This window comes from Ictalurus punctatus, chromosome 4 (genome assembly GCF_001660625.3).
Source record: "Ictalurus punctatus breed USDA103 chromosome 4, Coco_2.0, whole genome shotgun sequence".
Lineage (NCBI taxonomy): Eukaryota > Metazoa > Chordata > Actinopteri > Siluriformes > Ictaluridae > Ictalurus > Ictalurus punctatus.
Genome location: NC_071284.1, coordinates 29,441,581 through 29,461,848, shown reverse-complemented (window position 1 = coordinate 29,461,848; position 20,268 = coordinate 29,441,581). Strand labels below are relative to the sequence as shown.

At 37.4% G+C, this 20,268-nt stretch overlaps 1 protein-coding gene across 1 annotated transcript; it reads right to left on the bottom strand.

The window, feature by feature from the left end:
• Nucleotides 1–9,833: 9,833 nt before the first annotated feature.
• LOC124627011 (sodium- and chloride-dependent GABA transporter 2) lies at nt 9,834–19,746 on the bottom strand. Its single transcript, XM_047153325.2, has 14 exons — nt 19,439–19,746; nt 19,091–19,225; nt 17,450–17,590; nt 16,121–16,199; nt 15,808–15,940; nt 15,476–15,610; nt 15,048–15,151; nt 14,161–14,285; nt 13,932–14,044; nt 13,347–13,484; nt 12,583–12,685; nt 11,838–11,938; nt 11,360–11,530; nt 9,834–10,450 (listed from the first exon to the last, which is right to left on the bottom strand). Exons 1-14 carry the CDS (start codon nt 19,572–19,574, stop codon nt 10,361–10,363), a joined length of 1,704 nt encoding a protein of 567 aa, XP_047009281.2. The 5' UTR covers nt 19,575–19,746; the 3' UTR covers nt 9,834–10,360.
• Nucleotides 19,747–20,268: the final 522 nt, after the last annotated feature.

Genomic DNA, 20,268 nt, shown 5'->3' with positions numbered 1-20,268 from the left:
ATCTCTTCACTGGATACCTGTGTCTTACAGAATTGATTTTAAATCCTGTTATTAATTTTCAAATGACTTCATGGTGGTGCTCCTACATACCTTTTAATATGATCACTAAATATACTCCTGGTCATCCAACTGCAACCTGCTGGTTGTACCCAAAATGCAAGTGAAATGCAGGGAGTCTGCCTTTAGTCACTACGGGCCTAAACTGTGGAACTCTCTCCATGACAACCTATGTGCAGTTGATTCAATAACACTTTTAGAAAGTATCTTAAAGTGGATTTGTTCACTGGGGCCTTTCCTCAAACCAGTTCTATATATATATATATATATATATATATATATATATATATATATATATATATATATATATATATATATATATATATATATATCTTTCTTAAATATAGGTGTGCCACAATTATTGGCACCCTTTTAGTCAATACTTTGTGCTACCTCCCTTTGCGAAGATAACAGCTCTGAGTCTTCTCCTATAATGCCTGATGAGGTTGGAGAATACATGGTGAGGGATATGAGACCATTCCTCCTTACAGAATCTCTCCAGATCCTTTAAATTTTTAGCTCCAGGCTGGTGGATTCTCCTCTTCAGTTCACCCCACAGGTTTTCTATGCCAGAAAGCTCTATTTTGGACCATAGAACCTGATCCCATTTGAAGTTCCAGTAGTGTCTGGAAAACTGAAGACACTTGAGTTTGTTTTTGGATGAGAGTAGAAGCTTTTTTCATGAAACTCTTCCAAACAACTTGTGGTGATGTAGGAGACTTCGGATTGTAATTTTGGAGACTTTCTGACCCCAAGACGCAACTAACTTCTGCAATTCTCCAGCTGTGATCCTTGGAGATTTTTTTGGCCACTTGAACCATCCTCTTCACAGTGTGTTGAGACAATATAGACACACGTTCAATTCCAGGTTGATTCATAACATTTCCAGTTGACTGGAACTTCTTAATTATTGCACTGATGGTGGAAATGGGCATTTTCAATGCCTGTGCTATTTTCTTATAGCCACTTCCCATTTTGTGAAGCTCAACAACCTTTTGCCGCACATCACAGCTGTATTCCTTGGTCTTACCCATTGTTATGAATGACTAAGGGAATTTGGCCTATGTGTTACCTCATATTTATACTCCTGTGAAACAGGAAGTCATGGTTGGACAATTTCCTGTTTCTAGTCACACAGGTATACTAAAAAAATGTAAAATATCAATGGGAATATACTTAAAATATATTTTTCTCATATGAATTCCTAGGGGTGCCAATAATTGTAGCACTGTGTTGTGTTTGCAATTGTCTGATATCCACGAGAAAGATTAAACAATAAATACATTTTACACAGCCTTCTTTGCTCATATTTACCAAGGGCACTGTGTGGTGCTTCATTGTTCTTTTTTGAGCTTGTGGACACAAGTCACAGTACACTTTCATCGTATGGAAAATAAGGGCTCTTTGGTCATTCAAAAATTATGTTGCAAGGAGTAAAGAAATACATAGGGTATAATAATATGTTCAATAACATCAATAACATCACACTGAGTAAATAATTTTCATTTTTAAGTGAACTAACCCGTAAAATATAGCAAACATAATCAAAATAAAAAATCTTGATTAAATCACACAAAACCATACAATGCCATAAATCTTGGGCACAAGTACCTCATGACTACTCCAATTTAATTAAAGTGGGTACAAGTTTATGGTTATGAGGAGCAAGGGAGATAGAGAAACAAAGAGACAAGATACTCCTGTACCAGGTTCTCTACAAAGTTGTCTTTCAGTACCACCAAGTGGTAAGTCCTGGATTCACCATTTTGTCAGTGCCATGATCCTCAGACAGTAGCCACATGAGCCTGTTTGGCCCACTGTAGGACAAACTTTCTATTGACTACAGACCAGTGCAGCACAGCCAGGACTGCTGGAAAAGCATTCAATCCCTGGCCTATGCTTTTCCAATATATCGAAATGTTGTTACTACTCCCACTACAGGAGTTGGCTGGGAAAGGACCATCACTTCCCCAGGATGGTATATCTTTTTTGTTGTTGGTGGTCTATCTTTGTACTCCCCTGGTTTACCACCACATTAACATCCATGGTTGTGAAAAAGGGACACAGGAGGCAAAGCTGTTGACTTGCAGAACTTCATTTTATTTTATATTTTATTTTAAATTAAATGGGTGGTTTGCCTGACCAGCATAGCCACTATCTGAGAAATTACAGGACCGAAAGGTCAAAAGCATTATAGTTAGTCCCCTTTTTGAAACAAAATCCCCATTCAAATCCAATTTACTGAACTTTAAAAAACAAAACAATTTAATGGTCTTTCCGAAGACTACCCGTTTTTCCAACTTATATTAAGGAATGAATGAACAGCATGTATCTTCTATTAAATCTAAGCAAAACCTGCTTAATAGCAACTGTACAACATGGTTAAGTTGAGAGTTTAATAAAGATTGACCTCATGAATTTTATTAGAAGACAACTGTGATGTAATGGAAGTTAGGACAGTTGCAAGTGGAAATAAGAGCTTTATTATAGATGAGATAGGCAGACAAATCCAAATCATGAAACACAGGCATGGTCAGAACAGGGAAAGGGTCAGGTGAACGGCAAACGGGAGTACAGTAAGTTAGGCAAGGCAAAACACAAAACGAGAAACTAGAAGCAAGATCAAAATTAGAACCAAGATAAAACGAGAACATAGAACAACGGATTGATGAGCAAACACACGTAATACTTCACAAAGTGCATAGAAACACGCGAGGGGTATAAATACTAAACAAAATCAAGGGTGAAAGTGTACAATGATGACACATAAGGGAAACAACCAATGACAATACAGGGGAGGAGACAGGACAGAAATCATAACAAATGCACACGAGTCAAAAGTAAACAAAGTCAATTGCTGTGTCTGAAACCGCTCCCTATCTCCTGTATAGTGCACTATATAGGGTGTCGGCCATTTTGTAGTCATGTCTGAATTCGGAGTGAACAACTTCAATCCCTACTTTCGTTCACTCACTTATACCCACAGTGCACTCTGATTCCAAGTGTACATCCGATGTACACTCGCAAATGCTCTATTTCCCATATTCCAACGTGAGACAGCGATAGAACACAAAAGAAAAATAAACATGGTGAATGGGAACATCACAGGCAGCAACTTTTTATTAATTAAAATACATCCGTATTGAGATATTTTGAAGCGAAATGATACAGATTATTGATTGATTGGCACAGTATTTCGATTCAGCCACTTAGTTTGCAATTTAACTTAACTTTAAAATGACCGACTGTACACATCAAATGATAAATTGGTGGATTGTTCATATATATATATATATGTTAATGTATTCACAGTAAAGTATTCACATACGTAATAGAAAAGAATGTATTGATGACTTCTTACCGATAGATGTGAGCTAACAAAGCATGCCTTAAAATTGTTATTCTTTCTGAAATTCTTTTACCAAAATCAAAACTAGCCCGACTGAGTAGATTTTATGGCAGGTTTATCTCAAGAGTCAGCTTGAGGCCACTGATAGGAAACCCTTCGAAAATGAAACCCTGTGAAAATAGTTATTTTCTACTTTTTTTTTTTTTAAATAAGCAAATAAAATAAATGTGACACAGTAGTGTTTTTATGCCCTTATTTATTTTTAAATAAGAATAAATATATTTCTTAAACATTATAAATAAGTCTAAGAGTAAATAAACGTGACAAGCAGTTGTTTTTGTTTTCTTTATCAACTAATACAATAAATGTGAGAAATGAACAGTGAGAAAATAAACTTATGGAAGTATAATAGTGCCAAATGTCCGCAAGGCAAAATGGCATGTTGAATAACATAAATTGAATAAAAACATATTGCAATAACAATAGTTGAATTTTTCTGCCCAGCAATTTGACACAAAAAAATTTTTGGCCAAAAAAAAAAAAAAAAAAAAAAAACAGTAATAACATTACTTAGTTTCCTCTGCAGTTCATTGGGTTTGCATATTTTGATTGAAAACAAAATTCCAGCATTCAAAATTCAATACACATATATTCACCTTCCTAAAATACAGTTCCAAAATATTATATGTTAGGTAGTATTTCAACACATTATTTTTCAAACTCACAAATTCAGGCTGCAAAAATTCAGGTATTAAAATTTGGGTCTTAAAATTCAAGTCTTCACATCTGGTTCTCACAGGAAGAGCAATGGATTGCCGATACTATTGTAACATGTTACTCTGGGCCGGCCCCCTAGTGGTGGGATTGCGCAGTTATACCGCACACCTTTTAGATTTGTGATATTTAATTAAATAAACTGTCAAATCATATCTAAAAATTGTGATGTTTTATACCATATGGACATATACACAAAATATACGATAGTTTAAAGCGTTTGAAGAGAATGACTTACAGTCACAAAACCAACTGGAAAGTGTTCCTGAAGGTGCCCTGTAGGCGTCCCGTATGATGCACACCTTTTAAATTTTTGATAAAAAGGTGTGCGTTATAGCTGACACCTAGATGAACACTTTACAGTTGGTTTTACGATCAAGACATTCCCTTCAAATGCTATTGAAGTTAGAAACATGTATACCAATATGTAACTTTAGAGACGGTCCCTTAACTTGCGCATATTTTCGAATATTGAACGTCACCCTGGATGGGGTGCCATCCCATCACATTGCACAATCACACACTCACACACTACTTAGAGATGCCAATTAGCCAACAACACGTTTCTTTGGACTGACAGAGGAAACCGGAGTGCCTGGGAGACGCCCCGAAGCACAGGGAGAGCATCCGCGCGAGCTCCGTACATACAGGGCAGAGGTGAGAATCGAACCCTCAAACTTGCTAACCACTAAGCCACTGTGCCCCATCATCATCATCATCATCATCATTATTATCTTGGGTACACTTTGCAATATTTATTACTTTTTTAATTTATTCGTTTTTTTTATTATTATTATATATTTGTTATTTCAAAGAATATATGCAGATATCACATAAATCACGGACATGTCACTGTTATGTCACCAGAGGGCACTTCCCTGGAATTTTTAATCACATCTTCGCTGCTTGTTTCAATATCATTTTCACAACACGGACTAAGCACACTGTGATGCCTTATCCTTTACTTGATTATTTGTGAGAGGTTGGAGCTGATGACCTTGCCTGCCTTGATTTCTTTGTTTTGGATAGCCCTATTGCCATTGTCTACCTGTGCACCTCTGTGTTACCTATTGCCAGTGATTTTTACTTTGTATTTGGAGTTGCATTTTTGGATTGCGTGCCTTTCCTGCACTGTAAAACCGGATAAGTTCATTTGACTCAAAAAATTTGAGGAAACTAATTACCTCAAAATTTTTAAGTTGATAAATCAATTTCTTTCCAGATCGCGGGTACAAACGGCCGAAATGGGTTTTCTCAGAAGGGTGGCTGGCTTCTCCCTTAGAGATAGGGTGAGAAGCTCGGTTATCCGAGAGGAACTCAGAGTAGAGCTGCTGCTCCTTTGCGTTGAAAGGAGCCAGTTGAGGTGGTTCGGGCACCTGGCAAGGATGCCCTCTGGGCGCCTCTCTAGGGAGGTGTTCCAGGCACGTCCAGCTGGGAGGAGACCTCGGGGAAGACCCAGGACTAGGTGGAGAGATTATATCTCCACACTGGCCTGGGAATGCCTCGGGATTCGCCAGTCAGAGCTGGTTAATGTGGCTCGTCAAAGGGAAGTTTGGGGTCCCCTGCTGGAGCTGCTGCCCCTGCGACCCGATTAACAGATTAATGGAATCAATTTCTTTAAGCCAAATACACTTAAAAATAACAAATTTGTCACAGCGCGGTCCGATCAGAACTCAAATTCCCAAGATGCAACGCTCACTTCTCAGGCACGCATGCGCTCACCATCCCCGGAGTTCTGATCAGACACACCTGGCACCAATCACACACACACACACACTAGTACTTAGGAAGGACATCCACCCGGGATCTGCGCGAAGTATACGCTCAGTAACTTAGTTTGCTGCGTTACCAAGCTCTTCTAGTTCATTGTTTCTTATGATCTTCGACCCTCGCTTCTCGTCTCGACCACGTTATCTGGATATCCCCATTTGGATCGTTCGCCCGATCGCTCGACCCTTGCTGACTCTACGACTACGCTTCCGGAACTTCCCGACTCTACTCGGTTCACTCGCCTCCCGCGCCTGCTTCCGTACCATCTCAAGGTTCGTGACAAAATTTGCATTAAATGCTTGTTTAAGCGTTTTTGGCATAAAGAAATTTATTTATCAATGTAGAAATTTTGAGGTAATTAGTTTCCTCAAATTTTTTGAGTTAAATGAACTTATCCGGTTTTACAGTGTATGTTTGAGCCAAAATGGTTCTTTGTTTGTTGTGTTTGCATTGTGGATGTTGTTTTTATTAAACCTGTTGTAGATCATCGCCATTCTGCTGAGTCTCCCTTGTTATAATAGGTTTATGACAACATAGGGCTAAGTACAATGCAATATCTAAATAAAAATCAGATAGCAGGTATTAGGTATAGTATATTATTGAGATTTTATAAGCAAAACTCCTTTTTCACATGTTTTGTTAAAGTGAAATCCTAGCAGTTTCCAATCATACTTTGCCCTGCTGCAGCATGAAAGTCTATTGCAAGCCTCCAAGGAACAATTCTTCAATAGCACGCCACATTCATTTTAAAAATAAAAAAATAATAATCAGCTTGTGTTACCACCAAGTAAAATCCGCTCTTAAAACAAAAGGCAAATATTCTCCTGACTTCAGGGGAAAGCTTAAAAGTCCTGTCCCATATCTCTCAGCTTAATTTTGTGGGTATACAATTTATTATCCATAACTTAAACATAAATAGACTACTTTATCCAACTACCTAAATACACCTCACATGTAATTTATCAGCAGCAAATAAGAGAAGAAACATTCAGGATACAAAATGGGAATTTAGTATTGTGAAATTATATATGTAAAGTATATTATGGAATTGATAGCAGTAACAAAATTTATTAAATACCACATCTGGTAAATGAATTGCTATGTATGTCCAAGAATGCACCTACAAAAGTGCACAAGAAGATGGAAAACAAATTTGGTGTTACTTCTGCCAATCTTGACTTCACCCTCCCTCATCTTCACATCACGCTTCCCATAGTGAGAGTGCCAGAACATTCTTTCCCATTTATGCCTTTGGATCTATATTAGCTCAATATCACTATCGTTGATCCTGTGTCTATTTTTTACAACATGATTGTGGATCTTCCTTTGACTAGTATCCGAGTCTTCACAGTTGTGACACTTCAGCTGAAATATCAACATACAATTTACAAATCAGAGAAAACATTAACTGGATGTAACAGTTAAACATCTTACAACCTTAGACTATATGGCCAAAAGTATGTGGACACTTGACTATCAGACCCAGATGTGCTTGTTGAAAATCCCATTCATTAATATAGAGTTGGTTCCCCTTTGCTGCTATAACACCCTTAACTTTTCTTTATGGAATATTTTTAATTGCCCATTCAATCATAGGAGCTTTAGTAAGGTCAGGCACTGCTGTCGAGTGAGGAGGTCTGGGGTGCAGTTGGCGTTCCAGTTCATCCCAAAGGTGCTCAGTCGGATTGACGACAGGACACTCAAGTTCTTCTAGTCCAACCTTGGAAAACCATGCCTTCATGGTTTGGGCCTCTTAGTTCCAGTGAATGGAAATTGTAAAGCTACAGTATTCAAAGACATCCAATACAGTTGAGTGCTAACAACTTTGTGGCAACCACTTTGGGCAGTTTGGGTGTGATGGTCAGGTGTCCACAAACTTTTGGCTATACAGTGCATCAAAACTACATAGTGCCTTAGTTATGTGTTAATGTGTGCAAGCATCACAATTTATATAAAACTCCAAAAATAAATATATGTATAGTATATAGTATGTACTGTACGTTTATATCTAAATGCAAAGTTATATATAAGTTTGTTGTTGTTTCCTGAAACTATAAATCAGTTGCATGAATGCTGTATGACAGTTTATATTTTAGATGGCAGTTTTCACCGACAGTTATAAGGAATCTATCATTCTCGGCTGTCAATTTATTAACTATATTTTGGGATTTTGCACTCTCTCATTTTCTCTCACTTTCCTAGCTGAAGGTTTTGGAAATATTTTTCTTTCAAATCAATTAGCTCATTGTTCATTCACATAAAACTCACCATCCACCTTGACACATGCTCATTTAGGCAGTGGTCTGACAGAAATAACAGAAATCTGAGACTGTTATGCACATAGACTTACTCTGTGCCCGTGATAGCCTCAGATTCTTGTCCTTGGCTGACAGGACTGGAACTTGATGTGTTCTTCTGCTTTGTTGTAGCCCCATCCACCGCAACATGTGATGTTTTGTGAATACTGAGAGGCTTTTCTGCTCACCACAACTGTAAACAGCAGCTCGAGCCAATTTCAACAAGGCGTTTCCACCCACAGAACTGTCACTCAATCAATGTTTTTTGCACCTTTATGTGTAGACTCTAGAGACATGAAATTCCCAGGAGATGAGCAGTTTTGAATTATTCAAATCAACCCATTTGGTAAAAACAACCAACACCCACTGGCCCAAATCTTTGAGTCCACACCCAGGATCAATTCTGGGCTTGTTTGAGGGATGAGCTCGTAATCACACATTTGTTTTAACATACAAGATTATTTCAAAATATTGCAATTACATGTACAGCTCTACCTTCTTGTCTTCCATCCTTTCCATCCATCCATCTTCTTGTTTGAGGGATGAGCTCGTAATCACACATTTGTTTTAACATACAAGATTATTTCAAAATATTGCAATTACATGTACAGCTCTACCTTCTTGTCTTCCATCCTTTCCATCCATCCACCTTCGACCGACCGCTTACTCCTTTTCATGGTCACGGGGAACCTGGAGCCTATCCCAGGAAGCATTGAGCACAAGGCAGGGAACACCCTGGACAAGGTGCCAGTCCATCGCAGGGCACAATCACATACACATTCACACACTACAGAAACTTTGGACATGCCAATCAGCCTACCATGCATATCTTTGGACTGGGGGAGGAAACCAGAGTACCCGGAGGAAACCCCCGCAGCATGGGGAGAACATGCAAACTCCGCACACACATGGCCCCGGCAGGACTCAAACCCCAGACCCTGGAGGTGTGAGGCGAACGTGCCAACCACTAAGCCACCATGTGCCCTTCCACCCTTGTGTACAGCAGAAGAATATTGAAGGATGTGAAATCAGCAATCCTATTTGTGGCATCATTGTCATGTAATATCGGAAAAGGATTAGAAAGTACGTTTCCCATCAGCCACTGCACCATGTCACATGTCTCATTCACCTGTTTCAGGTTTAGCTCATTAGCACTGGTGTGTATACTGTATATAGTCAAGTTCAGCACTGCATTGTTGTCTTGTGTTTGTTCTGTCAACATGTATCACATTATGCTTGTCTTTAAGCCATGTAAGTCTTATGTTGTACTTTATTTGTTACTTTATTAAATGTTTCACTTATATTTTGCACTTGCATCCGCCTCTAAATCCAAATCGTGATATCATCAAAAGCTCTTTTGTGGAAGGGGTTGTTCCTATACAGTGGAAAGAGGCCACCGTTGTTCCCATACCAAAATCTTCAAAAGAGCTTATTAGGCTCATTTTTTTTATATTTTTTTTAATTTATTTTTTTTATGCCCCAACCAACATGTGATTGGGACATTATCTTTTCAGGTCGCCCATCCATATGTCTTGCCGTGCACCTGTCCAAGAGTTTCATTAGTATGATTATTCAAGAACGAGTGGTTGAATGTTTGTAGGATTTATATTGAATTATTATTGCAATCAGCAGATGAACTGGTTAGATTTTGGAATTGACGCTAACAGGGTCAAGGTCACAGCAAAGTCATTGTTTCATCAGCACATCATTTTGTCCTGACTATTGTGATTAAGGCACTTGTGAAATTGCAATGTGTTCTTACCAGCTAATTCAGTTGGCAGGCATTCAAATAAATTCAATCTCAAAGAATAATTTTGGCACAAAATGGGTTAACTTATTTGGTTTTTGTTTTGATGTATTAAGTCACAGGTCACAGTAGTGTTTTTTTTTTCTTCTTCTCATAAAGAAATTCAGATATTGTTTCACATAGTAGTAAACATTCATAATGTACAAAGAGTAAATTTGGGCCAGCAGGTTGAGCCCTGGTAATTTAGAGTATTATTTGTCTTCTATCTATAGAATTAGCTAATGCCATTTCTCCAGTTGTATATGAGAAGACAATGATGGTATTTGTTCAGTATTGTATAGTTTACGTTCCTCAGTGTTTGCTTTGTCAAACAGCTGACATCATTGACTGTCTTTCACCTCTCTGCTTCTGGGGCAAAGGTAAGTTGCTCTCAGGACTGCACAGTTGACACCAGCGCTGTGGAAAGAAACAAATAATTTTTTACATTTTTATACTATCTTGCTATATTATTCCGAAAGAAATGAGAGTAATTAAACATGGGATATTTTAAGACCTGCACACCTACTCATCCAAGCATCATGCATCGCTCATCCAAGCAACATACATCTCTCGAAGTTGTTGTTTTTTTCTTTTTTCTCTATCAAAAAATAAACTTAACCTAAAGTTTTCCCTTTTTTGTGCACACTGATTACATCCTGGTCAAAACCATGCACCAGAGTTTATGCCGATGCATTCGTTCATTGATTCATGTTCAGTAACCTCTTTATCCTGGTCAGTGTTGTGGTGAATCTGGAGCTTATCCCAGGAACACTGGAGGAAAGTCAGGAATAGAGCCCGCATGGGATGCTAGTCCACTGCAGGGCACCATGCACACATTCATTCACACACTTATTCACAGATAGGGGCAATTTACAGTATCCAATTTACCTACTGGGATGTTTTTGGAGGTGGAATGAAACTGGAGAACCCAGAGAAAACACTAGAAAAACATGAGGCGGCAACACTATATGATATACAATATATAACTTTAAGACAATGCTAACTACAACTTTAAGGCAAAAGGCATAATACCATCCTTATCAAGGTATTAATGCTATCTAGATGCCATGTTTCACTGCTGACACTGGGTTATGCGATATTTTAAAGGTGCATCGAATAATTTGGGGTAATATTGCAGTGTAGTAGTGATCATTTTCTCCAGGCCTGTAAAACTGATTTTCCTTATCACAATAACTAGTCAATGGCGAACAGAGTTAAATTTGAAGTTGTTTGAACTAAGGGCACCTGCAAAGTGTAAAATACAAGTGGTGAGCAATATAATAAGGAAGGAAAGCCCTATAAGTTAACATATGTGTCTACTCTCACCTGTCTGAGGTTCCCTTTTGCTATCAATAAGCGGCACAATGCACATGCAGGAACCAGCAGGATGGAGGAGAGAACCATCAGCCAGCCCAGCCCATATGCCCAGGCTGGGTACACATACCAGCGGTTATATGTCAGAGGCTGGTACTCCACCAGAGAATATATGAAAGATACCTTGGAATACAGGAAAACTTGTCAACAATAAACCCCACAAATGTAAGCAGGTAGCAGCAATGTTGTGTTAGTGTGAACAGGAAACGACATGCAAATGAGACATGTAAGTTATACGTGGTGAAAATACTGTCTAAGACCAGTGATATGCAGTCATGTGCCATTGTTTGGCTTTTTCTGAAAAATTAACTGAATTATTAGCTTTATCTACTGGTTGTCTGACGTACTTTAAAAAAAAATTAGTAAATCTGATAAAAACTAAGCTTATTTTAGTTAAAGATAAGATCGTAAGAGACAAAGAGAAGCTTACCATCATAAAAAATGGGGTAATGTATTTCCAGCACAACCTAAAGATGACGTTAGGGTATGACCCGGTCATGTCTTCAATGATGTCACACATTTGTTCAGCCCCTGAAAAAGTCACAGCGTATAAATGGGATGAATGTACATATGTTTTAACGTTTCAATGGGGTTTTCAGTGGAGATTTAATGGGCTACCTATTCACCTATACATTCAGCAAAAGGTCTTAAAACCTTATATTACATTTGTCTCCACTTCTCAATGTGAGGAGTGACACTGCATTTACAGTGCAATGAGTGAATAAGTAAGTTAAATTAGATAAATTAAAAGAATAAATTAGATTATAATGGTTTTGATTCTGGACGCCAACATTTTAACTTAAAGGATTTTGTATCTAAACTGATATATAAACATAAACACCACAGCCATTTTTATACATATTGTTATTAACTCAGGGGACTATAATATTTGGACAAATTGATATGATCATAAATAAAATGACATGGACACTTCCACTCAAGACTACCAGTGGACACCTTCCCCCAAGTTTTGAACCTCTGCTTTGATGGCTATTCTTATTTCCTGTTTAACCGCTATAAAAAGCAATTGAACATTTGAAAGACATGAGAAGTTAACGATCCAATTTATTATAGTCCCCAAAAATGTATTAGCAGACTGTGATTATTTTACCAATTTCATTCCAAATTCATTTGAGAGTGCAGCTAATACTGTATGTGAGATGTTTGTGACCCACCAAAGGCCCAGCCCACTGCCAGGGACTGAAACACAGAAAGGAAGAAGATGCAGGCTCCATTGCAGGCATAGTAGTCAAACAGCTGAAACACGTACATGCCGCCCTGCAAGAGAGAATTACAAATGAAAATGCAGATCCGGGTGGTAGACAAAATAGCAACACCTTTCTAGTTTCCACACACACACACACACACACACACACACACACACACACACACACACACACACACACACACACACACACACACACTTTGGGAGAGAATGGAGTACTCTCACATTTTCAGACTGGTGGATGTGTTGGAAGGGCTGGGAAAGAAACCCAGTAAGCCCTGCTGTTGTTTTAATATATATATATTTTTTTTTTTTTTTTTCTTCTTCCCCTATAGCCGCTAGTTAAATGACATCAAATAAATAGAAATTTTGAAATTCTTGCTTTATTTGTCTGTTGAATCTCAGTGTTGAAAAATACTGTTTAGCAGACACAGCCAAAAGAAGTCCAGAAGACACACATGCTGACTTAAATGAGATTAAAATGAAGTAGATTTCTTAGTATTTCCGAGAAATTCTTTCTCTATACGTCTCATTTATTCTCATTGCCTCATACTATATTAAGTCCCCACAAGGGCTACTGGCAACTTCACGTTTTTTACCATACACAATTTTGACTGCAGTGACTGACAAGTTTCTTTCTGTTTCTACCCTCATATTGTTTTTTTTTTGTTTGTTTGTTTGTTTATTTGATTTTTATTTTGTAATTGTCCCTACCTCTGTGACCATGATCAATTGGCTGAAGAAACAGACAATACAGAAAAGAAGCAGGAAGATTTCTCGGCATCCAGTTCTACGTAGTACTTTTGGAAACACGTCCGTCACTGACGTAATGATCACCTCCATCGCGAGAAACTGGAACGCAATACAAGTACAGCAATATACTTAACAGCTTAACTGTTCAAACCTAATTCTAAAGATAAAAAAAACAATTTAGGTGAGCTTTTTTGATATGATGATGAAAAAGAAAACAATCAAGCAAAAGTCACAGGGAAAGGAGAGGTGGCCAAAAAAAGAGGCACAAGACGATATATCACTGAAGAGACATATGCAACAAACATTGACCAGGTTTTCATGGCAAAGCATCATTGTAGATGTCATTGACATCTACAATGCATGGCACGGCTGTGATCTGGCTGTAGGCATGAGCCTGCAGGATGAGTGCCAAAGGTAATCACATCTGTGCCATACCAATATTCAGTATAACAGCACTTTTACTCATGCAATATTATTACAATATTATCATTTCAGCTATTATTTTGAAGCCCTAAATACAGTGTGTATGGGTGTGTGTACATGCACCTGTGTGTCCAGACCAAGTAGAATAATCATAATGAAGAAGCACACAGCCCACAGGTGAGGCAGAGGCATTAAAGCCGCTGCCTGAGGATACGCTATGAAAGCTAGGCCAGGACCTAGGGGAAAATAAAGTATTTTATATACACACACATACACACACACACGCACAAATATATATATATATATAATTTATTTATCTATTTTCATTTTCCACACAAGTGATGGGTGATACCTGACTCTGCCACATCCTCTATAGGAACACCTTGCACATGAGCCATGAAGCCAAGAACTGAGAACACTGCAAAGCCTGCTACAAAACTGGTGCCACTGTTGAGCAGACACAGCCAAAAGCAGTCCCTAAAACACAGATACATAATAATATTACATTCAAATGAGGCATAATATATATGATATACTCGCTGACATCTTTTATTATATAATTATGAAACCCATTTTTCATGACTGTGATGCTGATGGCAAAGTGCAATACATTTGCCTTGCATTTGACAAAGGTATGATTTGCAAGACAAACGTACTACTCTGAGCAGCTGAATTCTTTTAACTGCTTTTTTGTGCAGGGCTAGTCACGTTTTTATTGTGCTGGACATGGATGAAAGATGGCTTAGAGTTGAATATGTGTCTCACTCTCAATGGACCTGTAGATTTGTTTAAATAATTTTGTAATGCTTCACATTAAGGTACAGGAAACTAACATGTACTACATTACTTAACCTTAACAAATCACTTAAAAATAAATGTATAATAATAAGAAGAAGAATTCAAATAAGCCACCTGCATTTATTTAATCAGGTTTCAGTATTTATACCCACTGATGTAATTATCACCATTCAGTACCATGTTGTAAATTAATGTAAAGTAATTTATGGTGCCTTATTTTTAGCAATGTAAAAATTATCTTAGTTTAGCGTAAAACATTAATAATAATAATAATAATAATTATTATTATTATTATTATTATTATTATTATTATTATTATTATTATTATTGTTATTGTTATTAATTTTATTTGTATTTATTTTTTCCATTTATATATCTATTTATTTATTTATTTGTAGCTGAATGGAAGTGAAACATTATGTTGTGAAATGTTCAGGTCACCTGTAGCAGTTGTTGCTGTATTGGTTGTAGCTGCCTAGCACAGTCAATATTCCCACACTTATACTATAAGAGTAGCTAATTTGACTGGCTGCCTCCATCCATACCTGCACATCCACACAAACACAAAGAAATTAATAAAGGCAATGAGTAACAAATTTCACTTACTTACTCTTAGTAAGTCCATTTAACAAAGTAACTTTATCATAAACAGTTATAAAATTCGACCATATCATGAACGACCATAAAATTGCTTTTGTTAAATTTTACTACAAACCTTAACTTCTTAAAGAAAGACTTCAGAATTAATTGAGAACAATTCAAAAATAATTCAAATTTTGAATATCTTTAAATCATCAAGGTCTGTAAAAGTTATATCACAGCAATAGTCCATGAAGTGTTAGCCCTGTGGCTATTTGTGCTTGCAGCACCTGAGGCTCCAACAGTTGATGGAAGTCAGGATAAAGGTAGAAAATAACACCCTGCATGGCTCCAGGCAGAGTCAATCCACGAATCAGCAACACTAGCAGCATCACATAGGGGAACGTTGCTGTGAAATACACCACCTCAGAACAATGGATGGAAAGCACATTAAATAACATCGTGTAAAATGAGTTCTAAAGGATTTAGGACTTAATCATTATTAGTGACTAAAAACTATTGCACTAGAAACTTAACTAGTGCAAAGTAGAACAAATGAATTCAGAAACTGATGTGGTTTTAATGGTAGCAAACTGATTTGTGTAGCCAAGCACACACTCACCTTCCCAGTGGACTTGACGCCTTTCCATACAGAGAAATAGCATACGATCCACATTGCGATTAGACACAGGAGAATCTCCCAGTTGATGTTGCCTACTTCGTCAATACCTTTAGAGATAGTAAGCACTCTTCGCCTGTACAGTAATATGATGGAAATAAGTAATAGCATAATATTCTCTGTAATTAATGTGTAATTTCCTATACACTGTATTTAGTATACAGTCCATCTAGGTTAACACAGGGGATTTGTGTAGCTACTGAAGTGATGATGCTGATGAAAAGCTTTACTGCATTTGCATGTATATGACACTTACTCCCAAAACTCAGTGGCTGCTGATGTTGAGTTGACCTGTTTTGTCCAGTAGGAATTATTTGTAACAGCAATACAGCTGTCTGAGAAAGAGAGAAAGCAATAAAATAACAATTTTCCACTGCTTATCTCATTAATGTCTGTATATTCTATCAGTGTTCACTGTTTTATTGTTATATATTTGGAATTTGGAATTTAAAAGACATTAAGAAAAACATTTTGGAAATTGTAGCACATTATATTCTAATAATAAGTAAGCCAGCAGAGAAGGATTGCAGGGTGTGGGGAGAGAGATAACCCTCCTGAGCTCCCTTCTGAGTCTGGTTCGTCTCAAGGTTTCTTCCTCATAACATCTTAGGCAGTTTTTCCTCGCCACCGGCGCCACCGGCTCGCTCAACTGGGATAAGTTAACACACTTAAAATCTGTATCCAGTGTTTATATATTTCTGTAAAGCTGCTTTGAGACAATGTCCGTTGTAAAAAGCGCTGTACAAATAAAATTGAATTGAAATTGAATAACCTGGAGGAGGTCAGAGAGGTAAGAGTGGAGGAGATTGTGAAGGGCTTAAAAAAAGTTTTTTATAATCCTTATTAAAGTATTGGAACGGCAAGGACGGTTCGTTTACTTTTGCTGTACACTGAAGACATTTGGGTTTGAGACCAAAAGATGAATATGAGACAACAGATCAGAATTTCATCTTTCATTTCCTGATATTTACATCGAGATGTGTTACGACTTTGAACATGACACCTTTTTTACTTGAGGAAAAAGTAATGGAACAGATCATCTTAAAATAAATGAAAGTAAATAAGACTTAATATTTGGTTGCATGTCCCATGCTTGCAATAACTGGATCGAGCCTGTGACCAACTGACAGCACCAAACTGTTGCATTCTTCTTTTGTGGTGCTTTTCCAGGCTTTTACATTGACATTTTTTTTCATTTAGCAGACGCTTTTCATTCATTGTTTGTTTTGAGATGTTTCTTCCTTCAGTCTCCACTTCAGGAGGTGGGGTTGGGTTAAGGTTAATTGGGTTAAGGTCTGGACCTTCCACTTTTTCCCTCCTGATAAAGTCCTTTGTTGTTGTTGGCAGTGCTTTTTTGGTCTTTGTCTTGTTGCATGATGAAGTTTCTCCAAATTAGATTGAATTTTTTGTTGTTGTCGTTTTTTGTTACTTTCACTAACTAGTCCTCAAAGTACCATCAGGTGTTGAAATCGGAAAAAAAGTAATTTAAGAAAGTAGGAAAATGTAAACCTAGCAGTGCTTATATAGCAAGATTAGAAAATAATCAGTTTCATTAGTTTAAGGCACTCTTGATCCCATTTCATACTTGTGTTCCAGATGTTGTCACAGCTGGCCCAGGGAAGCTGAGATTTGAAGGATAAGATCAAATAGAGCAGTGCCCAGGCCAGGATTATGATGTAGCACATGCAGCCATACAGTTGAATTACCTGGCCTGCATAGCCAACACCTGAAACAAGACATAGAGCCAGTAAGTAACAGACCACAGGGAGCAAAGTTCCTTATCAGCGCATCAGCTAATTCCCAAAGCCCTTGTGAAATTTGTTGTGTTGAACATCAGGTCCTGGATGTGTTGTATTTTTCTGCAGCTCAAAAATGATAAAACCTGATATCTTGTTATTGGGAATGAAGTTCAGAGAAAGGATGTGCTGGTTTAGCTGATGTCCTTGTCTGTGAAGGCTACAAATTGCATCAAAAACCTGATAGTGACCTCAGCTTTATGACCTGCATAACTAAGGTCTTCAAAACAGCATTATATCATGTTTAAAAACATATACAAGGTCTGTTACATTCTCTCAGTGGCTGATAGTGAGAAATGTATACATGTTTTTGTATCAACTCATTTGGATCACTGTAACCCTCTCTTGTCTGGTTTACCAAAAAGCTTTATCGCTGGTTTACAGAGAGTGCAAAATGCTGCTGCAGAAATTTTGACATGTACAAGAATGTGAGATCATAATACACCTGTTACATTGGCTACCAATGTCTTTTAGAATTGATTTTAAGATATGTTTACTGATTTTTAAATGCTTTCATAGTCTTGCTCCACAGTCTTACTCAAATCAGTAAACAGAACTACTATGAGTGACTAAATTTACATGCTGTCTGATTTTGCATGTATGCTTTAATGACTATGCAAATAGCAATTACATGCACAAATTAATACAACCCAGGTATTATGCTTGTGGAAGTCAGTTTAAGCCAGAATTACTGTATTTAATTCTGTATTTATTTTAATTCTGTATTTTTACATTTTGAATTACTGTATTTAAAAAATACATTTTAATTGTAAGAAAATATACCGTATCAGGATTATGCCATAGTCATTCAAAATTATCATTACATTTACATTCATGGCATTATCCAAAGCGACTTCCATTTGTCTAATTTATACAACTGAGCAGTTGAGGGTTAAGGGCCCAAGGGCCCAACAGTGCTAGCTTGGCAGTGCTGGGGCTTGAACTCCTGAGATTCTGATCAATCACCCATAGCCCTTAACCACTAAGCCACCACTTTGATTAATTTGATTAAATTTGCCACAGTTAAGGTTTTCTATTAAATATTTGCCAACTCTGACGCCAACAGAATTTGACCATTCACAGGTGATGAAAATGAGGCAAACAGAATCTTAAAATAAAAATCACAAGTCAGAGTTTATACCAAGACAAAAGTGAAGCACAATCTGTTATTATCTTTACGTTAGGGGTGTGTGTTCGTGTTTAACTAACAAGATGTTCTGAGAAAGTTCAGAGAAAGTCAAATGCTGTAAGGACCTTGAGTGACGAACATTATTATCATTCTGTATATTTCTCTCATACACAACAAAGATCCAGTTCAAGATACAGATATGTTGATTGCTACATAATACAAATTTGTCATAAGCTGACCTTGAATACTGATCCATGAGGTACCATATGAACACAACGCACCCTTATAGTATGTCACTTACCCTCAGCCAGTGGGCAGATTTTTTTCCAGCATGTGATGCCCCCCTCTTGTGTGTACTGTCCCATAGCAGTTTCCAGAAGGAATAGGGGCAAACCACAGGTCACAGCAAACACCATGTAGGGCACCAAAAACACCCCTAATAACATGTAAACAATGGCAACCTCCAAATTAATTAAATAAAAAGACAAAATATTTGTACGTGTACTAAAATCCTGTTCCTGTACTTGAATGTTTTGTGAAATGTCCAAGAAAGCACAATGACCATAAATCAGCATAAATCATTACATACAACATACAATACAATAAATATAGAGACAATAAACGATATAATATCTCTAAGTGCTCTTACCTCCTCCATTCTTGTAGCAGAGGTAGGGGAATCTCCAAACGTTGCCCAGACCCACTATGTTTCCTGCTACAGCCAGAAGAAATTCATTTTTACTCTCCCAGAGCCCCCTCGCCTCTAGTTTTCTGTTTTTCAACATCTCTTCATGAAGTGCTATCTCCTGCTATGCTGCCTCAATTGTAACTATTGCCGTCTCTTTGAGTCCTAGCCCCACAGCTGAGATTGATGCTTGAGCTATAGTCTATACTTTTCCCAAACTTAAAAAGTGAAGGAAGCAAACATATGTGTATATGTATACACCCAAGTCACCTTGAATCTAATTATGTGACACAGGTTTATACTGTGAGGGGGTGTGGTCAAAATTGAACTGAAAACATGTGAGGGAAATAGTCTGGTGAGCGCTGACACCTGTTGTATGTTTATAATTAAGACACCAATACATTCTTTTTTTTAATAGAATACTGAGAGCAGACTTCATATATAGATATATCAAAACACTAACTAAAGTACTCAGCAATTATTTTAATTACAAGCTTGATACTTCCCACATAACTTCAGTCAGTGGCTAATTCATGTGTGGCTGCATAGGCTACTAGAAGGTCTTTGGGTGGATTTTGTGCTTGGACCCCTACTTACAATTGAAAATTGGGTGTCCATTATGTACATGTGCAGAAACACATGTAACAAACAAACACTTGAAAGACATTGTTTTTTTAAGCGTGTCTGGTATGTAGTGGTTGGATCCCACTTGTTTTTGTTTTCTCTTGACTTTACCAGGTGGTAAGTGCTGGTAGAAAGGAAATTGTGCTACCATGCTACATCATACACAAGTT